The sequence below is a fragment of the Cyprinodon tularosa genome, unplaced genomic scaffold, assembly GCF_016077235.1.
Source record: "Cyprinodon tularosa strain WSP-4 unplaced genomic scaffold, ASM1607723v1 ctg125, whole genome shotgun sequence".
Classification (NCBI taxonomy): Eukaryota; Metazoa; Chordata; class Actinopteri; order Cyprinodontiformes; family Cyprinodontidae; genus Cyprinodon; species Cyprinodon tularosa.
The window spans coordinates 684,900-701,477 of record NW_024038059.1 but is presented as its reverse complement, the minus strand read 5'-3'; the positions used below and the strand labels follow the sequence as shown (position 1 = coordinate 701,477).

General features: G+C 37.9%; 1 protein-coding gene across 2 annotated transcripts; it reads left to right on the top strand.

Moving 5' to 3' along the window:
- Positions 1-2,122: 2,122 nt before the first annotated feature.
- Positions 2,123-15,890, top strand: gpatch2 (G patch domain containing 2). 2 transcript variants are annotated; one of them, XM_038276538.1, is made up of 10 exons: positions 2,123-2,291; positions 2,919-3,162; positions 6,709-7,259; positions 9,123-9,187; positions 10,503-10,700; positions 11,456-11,567; positions 12,443-12,482; positions 12,588-12,652; positions 12,765-12,853; positions 15,066-15,890. In XM_038276538.1, the coding sequence occupies exons 1-10, from the start codon at positions 2,242-2,244 to the stop codon at positions 15,233-15,235; spliced, it is 1,584 nt and encodes a 527-aa protein (XP_038132466.1). In that variant the 5' UTR covers positions 2,123-2,241; the 3' UTR covers positions 15,236-15,890. The 2 variants fall into 2 exon arrangements, with proteins under 2 accessions (XP_038132466.1, XP_038132467.1); XM_038276539.1 differs by having other exon boundaries at positions 2,124-2,291; positions 6,709-7,256.
- Positions 15,891-16,578: the final 688 nt, after the last annotated feature.

The following is a 16,578-nucleotide window of genomic DNA, read 5'->3' as shown; positions in this document are numbered from 1 at the left end:
AACAGCTGGAATCACTGAGTCAGAGTCATGATATGTTGGGGAAAAAGTAAAATTTCTTCGATTACTTTGCAGTCTCACTGACTCTAATTGAGATCTACTCCAAACATGTGCTTTATGAAGATACTACACCTTAGAATATTGATAATTCTACATCCAATCATATGGTGTTTATAGGGTTAAATTACAGATTATTCCAATTCAATTTTCATTGTAATTAGATTATTTTTACATGTTGTAAATTTAGAAAAAAAACTGGTTGCTCTCTGATGACACCTGGTGGAAGGAAAAACTTGAATTAATAGGATATTCTACCTTCAAAATTCCATCAAACCTTTTTACATTAAATATAATATACATAGATAGTGATGGTTTTATTATTTAAAGGCCATGAAAGTGTATTTAAAAAGCTTCTGTTTTACAGACTGTTTTCTGAAGGTGTCACCTCTCTACACCTAAAGCAACATTAGGTAGCCAAACAGAACATTCCCCATTTATTTCATTTTCTGTCTAATTTTACAAAAACTGATTTGGAAACTTGTACCAACACAAGAAGGCCCTGGTTCTGGGTACATTCTTCTGATCTTAATGGATACTTTTAATAGCACAAGTGCTTTTCCAATCTTGGCTGGAAATCAGTCTGATCTGGCCAAGGTGGTCTCCATTTGTTTGCCTGTGGTGCCACCATATCGGAACTTTGTTTCACTGATGCATCCTGGCCATTAGCAGTAAAATAACAGTTTATTATGATCATATGAACATGAAACAATATGATTCCAGAATCATTAACACTGAATGAGTGAAATGTTGAGTTTTGATTGAAATAATTCAGTTGTTTTTTTTGCAATTGGTTATATATTTTTGAAACAATACTATGTGTGCACATATCCTCTGGTATGTTCATATCAGATGTAGCACTGTGGGAAAGGAGGGGTGGCCGAAAGCAGATAGGCAGCAGAACCTCAGGGTCAATCTACACTGTTCCAACAGGAAAATTAACAAGCAAAACATCCATATTTTCTAAATAAAGACAAACTATACTTTCGTACAGCCTTTGCTAACAAATACATGCAGATATTTAAACATCGGTGATTTCTAGATAAAAGGTATAGTGGATAAAACTCAGTTTTGAGTTCTGGGGCATAAATCAATCATCATCGTCATTACTTACCTACTTGTATCAATAAACATTCTGCATAAAATTGATATTTACAAGCACTTATATCTACATAAATTGATTATTTGATAAGTTTTTATTAAATTTGTTGTTTATCTTTGATTTCACTGAAGACTCCTATATGACTTGCAGAGACACATTTTCTCTTTACCCCATACAAGACAAAATCTAGTTTTGTAAAGATAATGAATTCTGTACCTATCATCTTTGATGTTAGTATATTGATGCGTATGATTAACCACAAAAAAATAAAATGTTTTGAATATTCCACTTGAGAGTACTACTGCTGCCACCATCTGTATTAGAGGGAAAAATGGTAGGGGTGGCCACAGGGGTGGCCAATAATTGGCTAAGGATGGCCATGGCCACCACTGGCCCTCCATCTAGCTCTGCCCCTGCTGACAAAGGCCCCCTGCTCACAGCTTTCAAAGGGATGGGATAAATCCAGAGATAAAAACTTGTAATGTACAATAACAAGTAATTATTTCCAGGGATGAAAGTAGATTTAAGTTCTTGTAGGTACTATATAAAAAGGTTTATAGGCCTATATTTTTTTTTTTATCACACCCTGTATGCATTTTAAAATATTTTTTTGTTTTCAGATTTGGATTAATATAACATATTTCTATACTCAATCTATACATACAGCCAAAGTGGCAATACACCAAGATTAAACATAGAACCACAGCGGCTCTTGCTGTTGGAACTGTAAAATACAATAGATATAAGTTGCCTTCACATGCTATATTTAAATCATTTAAACTACCATCTGCCACATGGTTACACATATTATTGCCTAGATGATTGTGCATGCATACGTCAAACTGTATACAACCATTATTTATCTGCTAGAAAGTCAAAGTTTGAATTTTTGGATATATCTTTTAACATAAATAGAGATTCTAATACATTTTAATGTAAACCGGTAATTTCCCTGACGTCCCTGAATGCACCATCAGCTATTGACCCATATCCAGCTTTCTGACTGTTAGCTTTTGTGTCAGTATGGAGTCTCTCTGCTTCGTGGTTGTTTCTGGCTAATATCCTGTTGGTATTTGGTGGCTTTAATGTCCCGTGCAGGTCCTATAAAAACCATCGGCAAAGCGGGAACGGGCTGGTAGGTGGTCTTAAAATCACTGAGACGTAGGCTAACTGATCGCTCACGTCCACCGGACTCGCGTGGATCAGCTGGTTGGAGAGTTTAAGCTAGCTCCATCAACAGGCTAGCATCGAGTGTCGGAGGAGGGTTTTTTATTATTTTTCTCCACAGAAAGCCTCACAGCAAACTGTCAGTATTGTAGTTAAGCTTGTTTATTACCAGAAGTAACAAAGCTATGACTTTAATATGGCTTTTTTTAAAAGTAAAGTGCTAACTTGTAAGAAAACGTTAGCTTACGAAGCTAAGCAGTAAACCAGCTAACGCAATAGATCAAACATAGCAAACGGTATCTCTTGTTTTATATATATATAAATATATTTTAGATCTTTATCAGGTGTTATAACGTAAGTAAACTATGTTGTCATCACCTTTACCCTAACCTCTTACTACAATGTATGTCGTTTGTATTTTTTTCTTAGCTCATCTACATTTAACAATGATCATACAATTTTTAACGTTTTCCTGTTCTATCAGTGGGATTCTGCCTTCGTTGTAGCTCTTATCCCCTTTAACAGGTTGATTACATTCAAGTTAAAATGATACAGATCGTTGCAAAAAAAAATATCAGCTTTTTTTCTTCCTCAGGCACTTTCGCCGGATAATGGACGAGCTGGTCCATGACCTGGTGTCGGCACTGGAGGAAAGCTCGGAGCAGGCGGCCCGGGGTGGGTTCGGTGATGGAGGGGACCACGCTCTGGCAGTAGGCTGCCTGCTGAAGAGACAAGCTCGGAAACGGAGGGGCAGGAAACGTCGCTCTGACAACCCACATCCTCCGTGGGAGACTGGCCACCTGAGTGAGGGGTCAGAGTCCAGTCTGGAGGAGCATAAGGTGAGGCTGAAGGTGTGACCTGCATTCTAAAGAGATTCAAATAAATCAAGCAGCTATCCGGTGGATCCCCTAGACATTGGTGTAAATATCAGTAAGCAGAGTATGCAGTTGCTTAGGGGCCCCCGACCTCTTAGGGCCCTGTCATTGACACCTGGTATGCCCCCTATGTAATTGTGGACTAGGACTCTCTTATCATTTGCAATGGTGCAAAAAATTAATCTTAAACCCACCTGATACTAGATTGACTGACCGGACTTTATTTATACCCCAACACATGCCAGATTTCAACATGATGGTGAGCCGTTTAAACTTCAAAGCAAGCAGTGGTACTTTTAATTACTATGTTAATAACTATGTATAGTTCATTAGACGGTTGGTAAAAAATACAGTCATATAATATGCTTCAAACAGCAATAAAGATCTTAAAAGAACGATGTATTTAAGTATTTTATTTTTTACACTACGACTTGGAATTATGGGTAATCCAGAGCGTAGATTAAAAGCATAACTGCTACGTACAACATGTTAGCGATGATGGATACCAAAAGAGGTACTTAAGTGGATTTCAGAAAAAAAAAAAAAAAAAAGCAAAGAAGAGCTGCTGGAAGAATGGAAAAAACTTCCCAAAATAGGTGGACGTTGCTGCTAAAGTCAGTAAAGATTGTGACCTGGAGATGAATGAAGAGAGCGTGGGTGAGGAGGGGGGCTGTGAAGGTCAAGGTAGCCCGATAACTCATGTTACATCAGAATATACTAAAGTATATTCCTGTCCATTGAAGGTGAAGAATGATGAAATGTGTATGTATGGGGCACATTTCGTGTTGGTTATCTGCAGCGGCGGTGGGGGGGATGGGGTGTTGTACTTCATATGGGCCCACCCAGATAATGTTTCTTACCGGCCTATTGTTGTTTCGTTACGCCATTGTTTAAAATCCAGATCAAACAATAAAATAATTGACAATATTTTTCTTACGTTAACCGAACCGCTCGCTGTAACTATTATTGGTTCTTTACCCATAACGGAAGCTATAAAAAAGATGTTTTGGCCGGAACTTGGGGGTGAGGTGCCACTAACTTTTTATCTGGACAACATGGGGAAGTTTTAAATTCAACGAAATATAGGCTATCCATCCAAGAGTTTTCTGCATGGCTAAAACCAGTACCAGGGAATGTAGATGAAGCACGATGGGAATCAAGGCAGTGGAGACACATGTGCGAGGCATGAAACTCAAAGCGTCAAAATCAAGTTATCGAGAAGAAGCAGGTATTTCTCTGTTCTGTTCCACCCTTGTCTCTGCAACGCCTCCACAGCGCCAGTAGAACCAAATCTCAGGATAATGTTTGGCGATACGCCAACTATGAAAGTAGAGGGATTGAGAAGGGAACAAAACAAAGTTGGTGAATTCAGTTCGGTAGTTGTTAAAAATATATCAGTTATTTGTTTTTTTTTAACCTACTTCCTATATAGAAAGTTTTTCAAAATTTGAAACATATCTGCTGGGCTAGAAAGTACTGGTTTATGTTAAAATAAACATTTGGGGTAAATTTGTCGCTACCAGGTTTTTCTTGTGTTTATTGTCAAGTTGGTCTTAAATTTTTATTTTAAGTGGCATTAAAAAGTCTTAAAGTCTTGAATTAAACTTGCCTTATGCTGTAGGAACCCTGGTTGATCTTTACAGCACAAATGTGCCTAAACGAAGGTTTGACAAGCTCTCTAATCGTGCTACAGGGAATCATGTAAATCCAAATCAAATTCCGCTTTCAGATGATGCATTTAAATCTTTGATCTATGTGTGTTCTTTATGTGTTGGGAACGCACATGGAGATATATTTATACAGTGAAATGCAAGATGTCCAATTATGTTAAATTTGTACCCCCCATGTCCTGTTCCTTGCCTTTGATGAAGTCATCAGCAAGAACTCTCTTCTATATATTTGAAAGGAAGTCAGTGAGTGATCTCACCAAGCTCCCTATGCTAAAGAAACTATATCTGTGTTTCCATTACAGATGTACACAAAACTATGTCAATTTCCTGCTAATTTTGAAAATGCATTTTTTTTTTTATTGTGTTATTTCTATAAAATAAGAGATACAATTAGAATGGCACGTGAAACTTTTTTTTCCCACCTAATAACTAATATATAATGTCAATGGCAGATGTAAACATGGGATAAACTCATATTTCAGCCATGGCTGTAGTGCTCATTGTCGCAAACTAAATGTAAAACACTCAGTCTCCTCATGAAAACCATCCCATCAATGTTTTAAAGCCTTTTATGGAAAAACATGTTTTTTCTTTTTAGATTGCATTGTTTCCAATTAGTAAATTTAATTTTAGTTTTGATGGTTAATGGAAATGCAGCAAATGACTGAAAGAATTCAGCCTTCTTTTCCTACCTCCTTCACCTGCTCCCAGCACTATTCAGACAGCACTTATCATGGCGAGCTTCTACACTCTTCCACTTCAGCTTAAGAAAGAAATCCCAAATCCTCCGTAACTGCCCCGCTGTGCTCCAGAGAGTCTGCGCAAAGCCTCCCCCAACAGCCTCCGTGATTCCTCCCGTCTTGCTCCGACTGACTTCCTCGGAGCTCAAGGAAAACATGCGCTATATTATTATTAAATTCATAGGAGCAAAACATGCAGAAATAAACACTTAGTTTAATATGACATTAAAAAAATCCCCATCAACATCCAGCATATGTGCAGTTTCTGCCCAAATATTTTCTTTTTGTTGTGGATTTTTGGTAACGGATAACTAGGATCATTCATGGTTTTTATGAACTATGTTTGTCCTCTACTTCCAAACTCAGCATCTCTTTATCCATGCCTGTGATAAGAAGTTAGTTTTGAAGTTGTGAGATGTGCTCCTTTAAGTTGTTATGACTGGATTTGGCCTCTCGGTATAAAATAACTATTTTGATCGAGATTAGCAATCTGCTTTCTTGTATGTTGAAGTACCAATAGTTTGCATCCAATCATTTAAATAAACGATGTTAGTTTTTGGTAATATATAAGAATTATGGTTTAATTTGTAGTTACCGGTCTATCGTTACTAAATTTTGATTCGACAAACCGGATCTTCTCGCCGTTCTTTTTCCTGTTTAGTGCAATTGCAATTGCGGATCTTGACCTGGTCAAATCAGAGCGGAGCAAAAAAAAAAAATAGGAGGATGTGGCATCCCGGGGCTTAAGAGTCCATTGCTATTTGCTATATTTAAATTCAGACTTTGTCTCACTGAATAGTGCCCAAAGTGTTCTTAGTTTTTAAAGCAGTGAATATATTTGGAAAAGCAGCATCCGTGTTGCGTGTTTCCTAATTTATAATGCTGTACATTTATTTCTAGTCTCGTTTATCAGATCTAAAAACAGTCTTTGTAGTGTTCATTGATTAGTCAAGATTATTTGTACCGTAAAGTATTTCTACTGGTATCACCTGAGTGTATTTACTTGATATTGTTCTGTGTGCATCCTTGCTGATTTTGAAGCAGCATCTCTTCACAGAAAGTATCCTGTCTTGTTTTCACCACTGGAACATTTGTTGCAGGACTACCGTGCCAGCTCAGGAGGTGTATCAGCTGCCAACAGCCATGCCCGTGACAACAGCGACTCTGATGACCAGCTTGGCCCAAAAAGACGACCGCCCCACGCTGTCGACCTGGGACGAAGCAAACGGCCGATCTGGCCTGATGACCTGGCAGTCCTGGGCTCAGGGGAGGGAACTCGCAGCCTCAGACGGCGACGTAAGGTCAAACGTATGGCTGTGGACCCGCCGGTAGAACCAGAACCTCACTCCTCCATCCTTCTCGGGCCCCCACCCGTCCCTAAGGCCCGCGTTGGCAGCAGGCCGCACCGACTATGTGCTAACGAGAGTAGGGGTGCCATGGAGCTATGTGGAGGTGGCCTGATGGGGTCGGTGGGAGAAAAGAACCGCGTAAAGAAGAGAAAAATGGCAATGCAGAGACTGGGACTGGAAGCTGCTGACGAAGGAGTGGTTATTGAGAGCGAAGACCCTCTTTGTTCTCCAAAAGAAGGTTCCAAGGACAAGATGGAGCTGGACGAGCACAAGGGCTCAGATGAGGACATGAGTGACAGGTGGTTAGTGTTTTGGCTTTTCTTCTCTTTGCTTTCAAGTCGTCCATCTGCTTCTGTGCAACATGAGTATAATTTCAGGTCTGTAGGCCATTTGGTAGGTTTTAGTTAATATCAAATGAGCAATACTTGAGAAATTTACTATAAAATTAACTAAAATGTTCTATTTTATTCCCGGGAATAGAGGTAACATTGTCTATACACAATCAATCCTCTTTCTCATCAACATCTTGGTCACCTTTTTCTCATTTCAACCCTACTGGTACAATCCTAAATGACTTCAGTGATGTGTGTAGTCTGTGTTTTCTTCCTGCTTCCTGAGCCAATCATATGAGACTTCCAACGGTTTCCTGAAAAAGAGAGCACAGTATTTGACATTTAATGTTGCAGCCTGCAAACATGGAGCCCAGAAAGAGAGGCAGACCACAAATAGTCTCTGCAATATGGAAGAAGCCTCAGCATCTTTCAGAAGTATTTGAACAAGTTACTGTGGCTCAATCATCCTCACCTCGTTTCTCTTCATTTGGAGTTTTTAATTCCCCCTTTTTTTACTTTTAACACCAAAACCTGTTCGTTCAACAGATACGGCCCACTCAGAAGATTTACCAACAATTTCACATGCTAACGTCACACTTTGCTTTATATTTCAAGTGTTTTTATATAGAATGAGCTCATATAGGGAGAAAGAAACATCAACAGACATTGTCAAACAGACTATCAAGGCATACTGAGAGTGTTAACGATTGTTAGAACGAGCATATTACTCACTAATTAACTTGGAACATCTATTTCGCTTCATCATACTCTGCACTTGTGATCACAGCTAAGTTGTTTATTTTAAAAAAAGATCCCCATTAGCTCTCACTAAAAGTGGGATGAGTTATTCCTTCTGGGGCCGACAAAACGAAAGTCACTTAACAATTAAAGAATCACTTAAAAATTAAAGTCATCAGAAATCATTCCAATTATTTATTACATTCATATTCATTACATTAATTCTCACTTTCATAAATACATACAATAAAAATTTTAATTCACAACTCACAAATTTAAATAGTGCATTCTAAAGTAATGATTAAACGATACTTTACAATTCAGTTCACATATATTAGGTGGGCAATTATTCCAATAGCTGATGGCACAATAAATAACTGTTCTCTTTAAGGCATTTGATTTTTTGACATGTTAACATAATCTGACAATTTAGTTGTATAAGAAACAGGTTGAAAAGAATAGACAGTGTTTTGGGCAGTTTGTAATTTCCCTTGATGACCTTTAGATGCTGAAGACCATACAGGTGCACAATAATCCAGTTGACATAAAAGTAATGATTTAGCCACCTGTCCCACAATATTTGTTGGGAAAGACATTTCCTCACCATTGTGATACCAAACCCATCTTCCTCACTATGGTATCACTTTGTTCTGCCTATGACAACTGATTATCAGTTATTATGCCCAATAAATTTACTTTTTCTACCTGTTCTATTGGTTCCCCAGACAAGTTCAAACTCATCTTTGGTGTAGAGGACAGTTTATGACTTGATCCCAAGATAATTAATTTGTTTTTACAGATATTCAGAACCATCTTATTTCATTTTATCCAATCAAAAACCACATTTAACTCAGCTGACAAAACTGTCCAGTTCACAGTTTTTGCAGCATAACACAGTGCGGGATCATCAGCATACATGTGTGCAGTCGATTTACACAAAAACTGATGCTAAATCATTTGTGAATAGACCATATAAGAGTGGTCCCAGACAGCTCCCTTGAGGGACCCCACAAACAGGTGGGCAGGAGGTGTGCTGTGGGCTCTTAAATGTTTGAATGTAATTATTTTTTGTATGTTTTCTTTTTTTATCTGCAGTGAAACCAGCAGTGTCAGTAACAGCAGCGATGGTGGCCTCTATACCAATGATGAGGGGAGACAAGGTTCGTATGTTTAATAGTTTTTAACTCGTCCTCTGAGGAAGGGCATTTTTTCACACACTTTAATAGCCTGATTTAGTCGGTTGTCGGAGGGAGTTGAGGTGAAGGTTAATATATGAGGTCCAGTTTAAAAATTAAAATTTGATCTGTTTTTTTTTTTTTTTTTTGCTGTTCTTATCTATGAGGCCTCACAACTAGTGATGGGCAAGTGAAGCCTCATGAAGCAATGAAGCTTTCCAACGCAAAGTGTTGAAAAAAGTTCATTACTCGATGCTTCATCACTCACTAGTGACATCTGCTGGTGAAACTGTAACAGCCTTGTTACTCAGTTGGATCATACTTCCAAATATTAGGAAATGCAATATTGTCACAAAGTTTTCATCAAACTCATGTTTAGTAAGAGGAGATGATTTGTAGCCAATCTAATCCTTGACCATCAGTGGTGGTGTTAGGTTTTCTTTTATGTCATGGACTTATTAGACAATGAAGATATGTGTTACTTTAATGTATTGAGAACTGAGTGACTGTTGCTGCAGACTCTGTATACTTTGAGCTTGAAACTTGCTTCCTTAAAGACAGAATTTGTTTAAAATCATCTCTTCCTAGGAGTTCTAGTTCTGATTCTTAATATTAAGTTACACATAGAGTTTGCCTCTTAGTCTGGTTTTGATGTGTGATTCTGATGCATCTCCTGATTAAACAAAAGAAAATATAGAAATTTCTGGATTTTAGGTTTAATTGTTTTTATTTAGGAATAGGACTTTTTTCATTGTTTCAGGTTGTGATTGTGATCTGTCATCTCATAATACTCCCACATATGAGAGGTTTTTCTCTTTTTTGACGGCTCCATTTCAACCACTGCTGATGAAACTGTTCTGCTGATACCAAACCACCTACTACAACCCACGAAGCAACAGGATTCATCGCGCTTTTATTTTGAAAACCGACACGCAAAATGAAGCAGTCACGTGACCAGTGCAATGCGAGGCCTTGTTTGTTGCCAGTCACGTGGTTTTCAGCAAGACAACACAGGCCTCGAAGCGGGGCTTCATTGACACGCCCCCTTATTACTCGGTACAAGCCTCGAAGCCTGGCTTCAGATAGCCCATCACTACTCACAACTGTTAAATATTTATTATATATATATATATATATATTAAAGCTGTTTATTTATTTTTAAAAATTGACAAAAAAATGTTTGGTAAACGAAAGAAAGCATGGGATATTTGATGCTAAATGTGTATAAAACTAAACCCATTTTAAAACACTGGTAAAGCTTAGTCTAACTTTGAAGTCACGTTTTCTGTCTTTACTTTAGGTGACGATGAACAGAGCGATTGGTTCTATGAGGGGGAACCCGGCTCTGGTTCTGGGCCCGGTGGTGCTTGTGGGATAGCAGGAGTGGTTCCCTGGTGGGAGAGGGAGGCAACATCGGAGGAGCTGGACCTCGCCGACCCTGTCTTCAACAGCATCCTAACAGGGTCCTTTCCGCTGCTGACCCCCCATGGTCAAAGAGGTACGTTATGAGCTGCTTTGGAGGGATGATGCTGTGTATCAGTAGACATCCATAAAGTAATTTAAGAAACTTGGATCAGTTAGTAAGGATTTAACTTTGTAATTTTAGACTTTCAGGGTGTGCAGTGATACACTTTTGCTGGCTAATTCCAAGCCGCTGTTGCCCTTCAAAACAACAACAAAACAGCAGTGAGAAAAGATATTATTTATCAGGGGTTCACCGAGTTATCGGTCTATTGGTTGATCGATCAGCCTTGATTTTCTTAATTTTGAGAGTTCTGCGATTGGCCGACTTTTCCAGCAATCTGATCTACTTCTGAAAAGATCTGAAAACCATCCACTGCCAAGGCCTTAAAGCAGATATTTCAGAAGTTTTTATTGTTTCACAGGCAATGATTAATATTTTTTCAGTAAGATAAGATTGAATTAACTTGTGATCTGATAACAACTGGCAGCGTCGATTATAAAAATAAATCTGTATTGGTCAAAATCGGCATGTCAGGCTTTTTAAAGATCGGGAATCTGTGATCGCCCAGAAACCTGTAATCGTTGCACCGGATTTTTGTTTTATAAATAATAATAGAAGTCCAGCTTTCGCTTTGTCTGTAAAGGAAAAAACAACAACTATCCTTTATTTTTAAACCATTAAAAATAACATTCACCCTGGATGATTTTTTTCTTTTTTAGTTAGTTTGCTTTACTGAGCAATTGACAAGTGAGATCATCTCTGATTAAAGTTGAATTGTTGTTTGACAGGTTTCCAGGCCAGGTTGAGTCGTCTACATGGAAACCAGCAGGGATCTGAGGCTGGGATGCCGGGAAGCTCCAGTCAGGGGTTCAGTGAAAGGCTGAGCCAGGACCCCCATGAGTGAGTTGTTGTGCTTGTTTTTGTTTTGTTCTTTTTATTTATTTGATTTTTTGAGGATTTTTTTCACCCCTGATACTTCCCCTTCTTTTGTAGATCTATATAATTTATTTGTGTTAAATTATCTCTGTTTAATGTAGAATAATATTTACTCTTGGGTAGAATTCACAGTGCTGGTCTGGTCCAAACAAGTTGGACCTTTTTTTGATCAAAAACAGATTTTTTATTTTTATTTTTTTATTATTATTGTCATGCAGTTAAAACTGATTCTTTTAGAGTGTATTATTTTTCCAGGTCGATCCAAAGAGGTTACCGTTGCCACTGTAGTGCTAAAATGTGAACAGGTTCTATTTCATTGATTCACACTGTTCCAATTCTAAGCATTCAAAGGTTTTGGTGTAAGGGCTGCAATACTTTAAATGTGTCAGGGTCTGGTTTCTGGAGGGAATTATGGCGGCGGGAACACATACAAACCCTGGATCAGATTGCATTGTGAATGCCTGTCCATCCCAGAGTACCAAAGGCAGGAAGACAGGATGTGATGAAGTGTTTGAGTAGAAGAAGTAGTTCTTGGTGTAAAAGCAAACCCAGCTAATTGAAACAAACTTAAACCTTCACCTGCAGTGCTAACGCAACCTAAATATTATTCCATAATTTGAAATATTTATGTGGAGAGGCCATTAAAGTAAAATAGTCCAAAATTATCTGCAAATTTGTGCTGTTTGCTGGCTGACTGGGGATTTTTCATCTTACAATCTGTGTCTAAAAAGTACATAACTTAAAAATCAAAATCCATATGAATCTTGAATAAAGGGTTAATGTGTTTGGATTGAGCTATATCAATTGAATGTTTTAATAGTGTCATTTACCTCAAACAGGCCTTGGTTTAGCCCAAGCTCAAGGAGGGACCACGGACAGGTGAGCCAAGTTTTAAACTGTGTCAAAATTCTAGGTCTTGATCCACTGCAAGCATCAAGTTTAGGTGTTCTGTTTTTTTTTTTATGTCTTTTAACATCACTGCAGTTGCACTGGGATCCACGAACAGACAGAGGGCATCGGAGGAGCTGTTCAGTTAAAACAGCAAGCAGGTGAGAACAGCTGCCTTGAAAATATGCCAGGTCGAGAATCCAACTTAGTTCTGTTTGATGCTTTTATGGGAGGAATCTTAACACTGTTTATGTCGCCTAACTTCTCCTTCAGACAGACCAGCGGGCACCTCGGCTCCCTGTGCACAGGCGACATCAAGCGGAGGCGAAAGGCAGCCCCTCTTGGTTCCGTTGTACCTTCTGGTAATAACACCACACCTGATTATACTCAACACCCCACTCTGCACCACTAATCCCTAATCATAAGTCCCTCATCTAATGAAATTCTTAGAATTCTTTACCAGAAATAATTGGGCAAGAAGACATACATTAATGTCAATTCAGAGTGATGCAGCTCTAACCAGACTAAGACCATGGAGTGAGGTGCTTTTACTCAACTCTGCTTACCCACACAGAAAGGATTAAAGCATTATTAGTTAGCCTCTCTGGCTAAAGCAAAGTTACTGGAAAGCAGAGGACAACATGATCATGGTCTCTTACTACCCCGGATGTTTTTGTTGCACAACTAGTCATGGCTAAGTCAATTACTGGGTTGCACCTGCAGAGAGGCAGAATAAACAAGCAGACAGAACGCCTAATCTGAGAGCAAGGGTTTTAACTTTTGAAGTAACCCGGATTACAAAGTTTTAGGTTAAATTTAGGCGATTAGTCTGAAGTTCTGTTAAGGCTGATTGATGAGTCTCTCCCTACGCTCAGAACGGTTTACTAGCAACTGAAGTTAAATGACACCTTGGTCACTGACACAGTTTTTTACCTGCTGTGTAGGTTGATGCTAACCTGGCATAAGCCAGATTGATTTGTCTTGCTCATTCTGATTTCTACACAGCATCAATCCTGAAAGGCTCCCTTGGAAGATGTTTGCAAAAGGAAGGGACATTTGGTACAAGTCTCCTAGTTGTATCGAGTTATTGGCTATTCACAGCAGCAGTAGCAGCTGAGACGTATCACATTAGTGATATGATTCACAACAGCAGAGTTAACAGATAAATCCAAATCTTACCAAATGGTCAGGATGAACACTGTAATATCTTCCCATCCACAAAGACGAAAATTACGTCCATTTGCTAACTTTTCAAAAAGAAATAGAGGGTATTGCAGCTAAAACTGGAGCAGCCATGTTTGTTTTGCTTCTGCTTTATTTTGACGTGGTTGTCTTCATACACATCACTGCATTTCATTGCTCTGAAACATTTTTGTATCGAGGCTAATGCATCTGTTGGCTTCTGGCAAGATCTATTTCCGGGAGCTTGTCAATTCACAAATCTCTTGACAATTCATCTTGTTTGCAAATAAGGTAGATGCCAGGTGTTGAAAGAAAATAAAAACAATATCTCCATTAAGGTTGATGACAGAGGAAATGGCTAACATGACATAACATTTCTGTGTAAATAATCCTCTAATAATTGGTAATGTGTACATTCCTGAAAATTAAGATGAATAAACCTTTGAATCATTGTGTTTTTTATATAATTAAGTTTTATTATTTCAGTCCCATTAATAAAATATATTATTTTGAGGATCTCATTCAGTGAGATGCACCTATTTAGCCAGGCGACTTCTGGGTTCTGTTCAATTGGAGAACTGAAATTGACCTTTCAACCAGGCATTTGAAATCAAATTTGAAAATCAATTTCTAATTGCACATTTTTAATTGAATTATTAAAGTGGAATTTTATATAGCATTTATTAATCCATTTATATTTATACTGGAATTTGAAAATTGATTTTTAAATCAGATTTTTAAATGTACATTTAAAAACTGAAAGTCATAAATCTGACTATAAATACCTCTCCTAATTACAGATTTAGAAAGTTAATTCCTTATTCTATTTCCATTTTTTTTTTATTTCCAAATACTTCTTGAAATTACATTTTCTTTTTCAGTTTTTTCCTCTCTGCTTACCTTTTCCATGACCTTGCTGGTCCCTAAAAACAATGGAAACCAGTTAACCTCTCTCATTGGTTAAACTGCCCCACTTGGTTAACAAAACCACCAATGAGGGAGCTCATTACATTTGAGGAGCAACTGGGATTGGTTAAAGTGGTTTTCAGTAAACTCAGGAACCAAAAGGGTCATGGAAAAGGTAAATGGAGAGGGTAAAGTTAAAAAAATACAAAAAAAAGGATTTTAAAATGCAAGGTAGAAAAAAAATAATGGAATAAGGAATAACCTTTTTAAATGTGTGATTAGGAAAGGGATTTATAATCAGATTAATGAATTTTGGTTTTCAAATTTCCATTCAGAAATAGGATTTTTCTCAGCCTTTTAGACTGAGAAAATATGTTTTGCATAAGTAAAGTATTTTTTTTTGTCCTTATTTTTTTAACGAAACTTTGACTTGCTGCAAATTATTCAGAAATGCGAAAAATTTTTAAATTTTCTTTTTCATCTCAGGTGTGGTTGGAGAAAACGCACCTCCCATTCCTGACACGAACACGGGGAGCCGCATGTTGCAAAGCATGGGCTGGAGCCCGGGGATGGGCTTAGGCCCCGAGGGAAGAGGGATCACTGAGCCTATCCGAGCAACGCAGAGACCCAAGGGGGCAGGGTTGGGGTTCAACTGACCGAGCAGGTCCTGGTCTCTAAGATCACATGGCTCAGTAAAAAAAGAACAATGGATTGAAATCTCCTCAGGATGATTCTTAACCAAAGTCCTGTGAGCTACAAAAATGAACAGATTGAAACTTGGTCTACCAAGGACGTCTGTAGTGACAAACTTTCCCATATTGGGGAAACTTTAGGAAGCCGTCATGTGTGCGTAGTAGAGTGAACTGAGTTGTAAGATTGCTCTAACTCCATGTTGGAGAACCTGATGCTCGACCACATGTTACCTCAGTGTTAAAGGGCAGCGAGTGTTTGAGCCCATCCTGAGTGTGTGCTACTGGTTACAGAGCAGTCTGCTAGCAGGCAGCCAAACTGGGTGAAGAAATGTTTTCAGATTGCACAAATATTTGAATAGGCCATACCTCAACACACCTTTTAAAGTTGTTTTTTTTTATTGTGATGAAGTTAGCATACCTTAGCAGATTTTCTGTATGTATTAATCAATCAATTATTAATTGGACTGATTTATTCCTTAGGTTTTTATTTCTCCACAAACAGGAAAAATAAAATCTTAAACTGAAAATTCAATCTTTTTAAATCATTTTATTGTTTTATTTGAGTACTTCATGTTTGAAAGCATGTCATTGGAGATTAAAAGGTGATATATACAACACATTTTCACAGTTTCATACGTAAACATTCATTTTGTTCATGGTTGTCGGTTATTGACTGTTCCTATAGGAACATAGGCTAAATGGAGCTGGGGTATCATGGTGTAATTACTTCAGTGGTATTTATACAGAAACATAGCGGCCCTCTGAGACCCTTTGCAACTCTAAAAAGGTAAATGGGTGTTTTTCACTTTAATATAGGCTAAAACAAAACTTGAGAAAAAATGCCTGCAAAAATGAGTATTAGTTTTGTACTATTGCATAAAACATATGTATTTGTTCTTCTGTGCACAAGCTATTTGCTGGCTAATTAATCATTAAAAAGATAAAAAGAATATCTGTAAGAGGTTACACTTGTTTGGATTCCAGGACACTGGAAATTTTTAAGAATGACCAAATATGTTTCTTGTAAGCAAGGAAAATGTTTGTATAAAAAAATGAAAGATGGATAAAGGGTGCCACAGGATCCTTTCGTTTAGAAATTATAACATAAAAATCCATAGTGTAACCCCTAAACTGGTCGCTGTAATAATACCCTTTTAACAGAACAGCTCTTTCTGAGTTTTCCTGTTAAGACTCACCAACCTCAGATTTACCTGTTTTCTGTTTATTTTGCTTGATGGACCTTTTTTTTTTTTTAGGATTGCCTCCAGAGACAGACAAAACTCAGACCTGGAAACATTTCAGACACA

Bases quoted from the DNA above. Each gene is read 5' to 3' on its own strand.
- gpatch2 (XM_038276538.1), top strand. From the start codon at position 2,242: ATGTCCCGTGCAGGTCCTATAAAAACCATCGGCAAAGCGGGAACGGGC. The intron at 2,292-2,918 runs GTAGGTGGTCTT...TTTCTTCCTCAG, and splicing joins GGCAAAGCGGGAACGGGCTG to GCACTTTCGCCGGATAATGG. The intron at 12,483-12,587 runs GTGAGCCAAGTT...ACATCACTGCAG, and splicing joins CAAGGAGGGACCACGGACAG to TTGCACTGGGATCCACGAAC.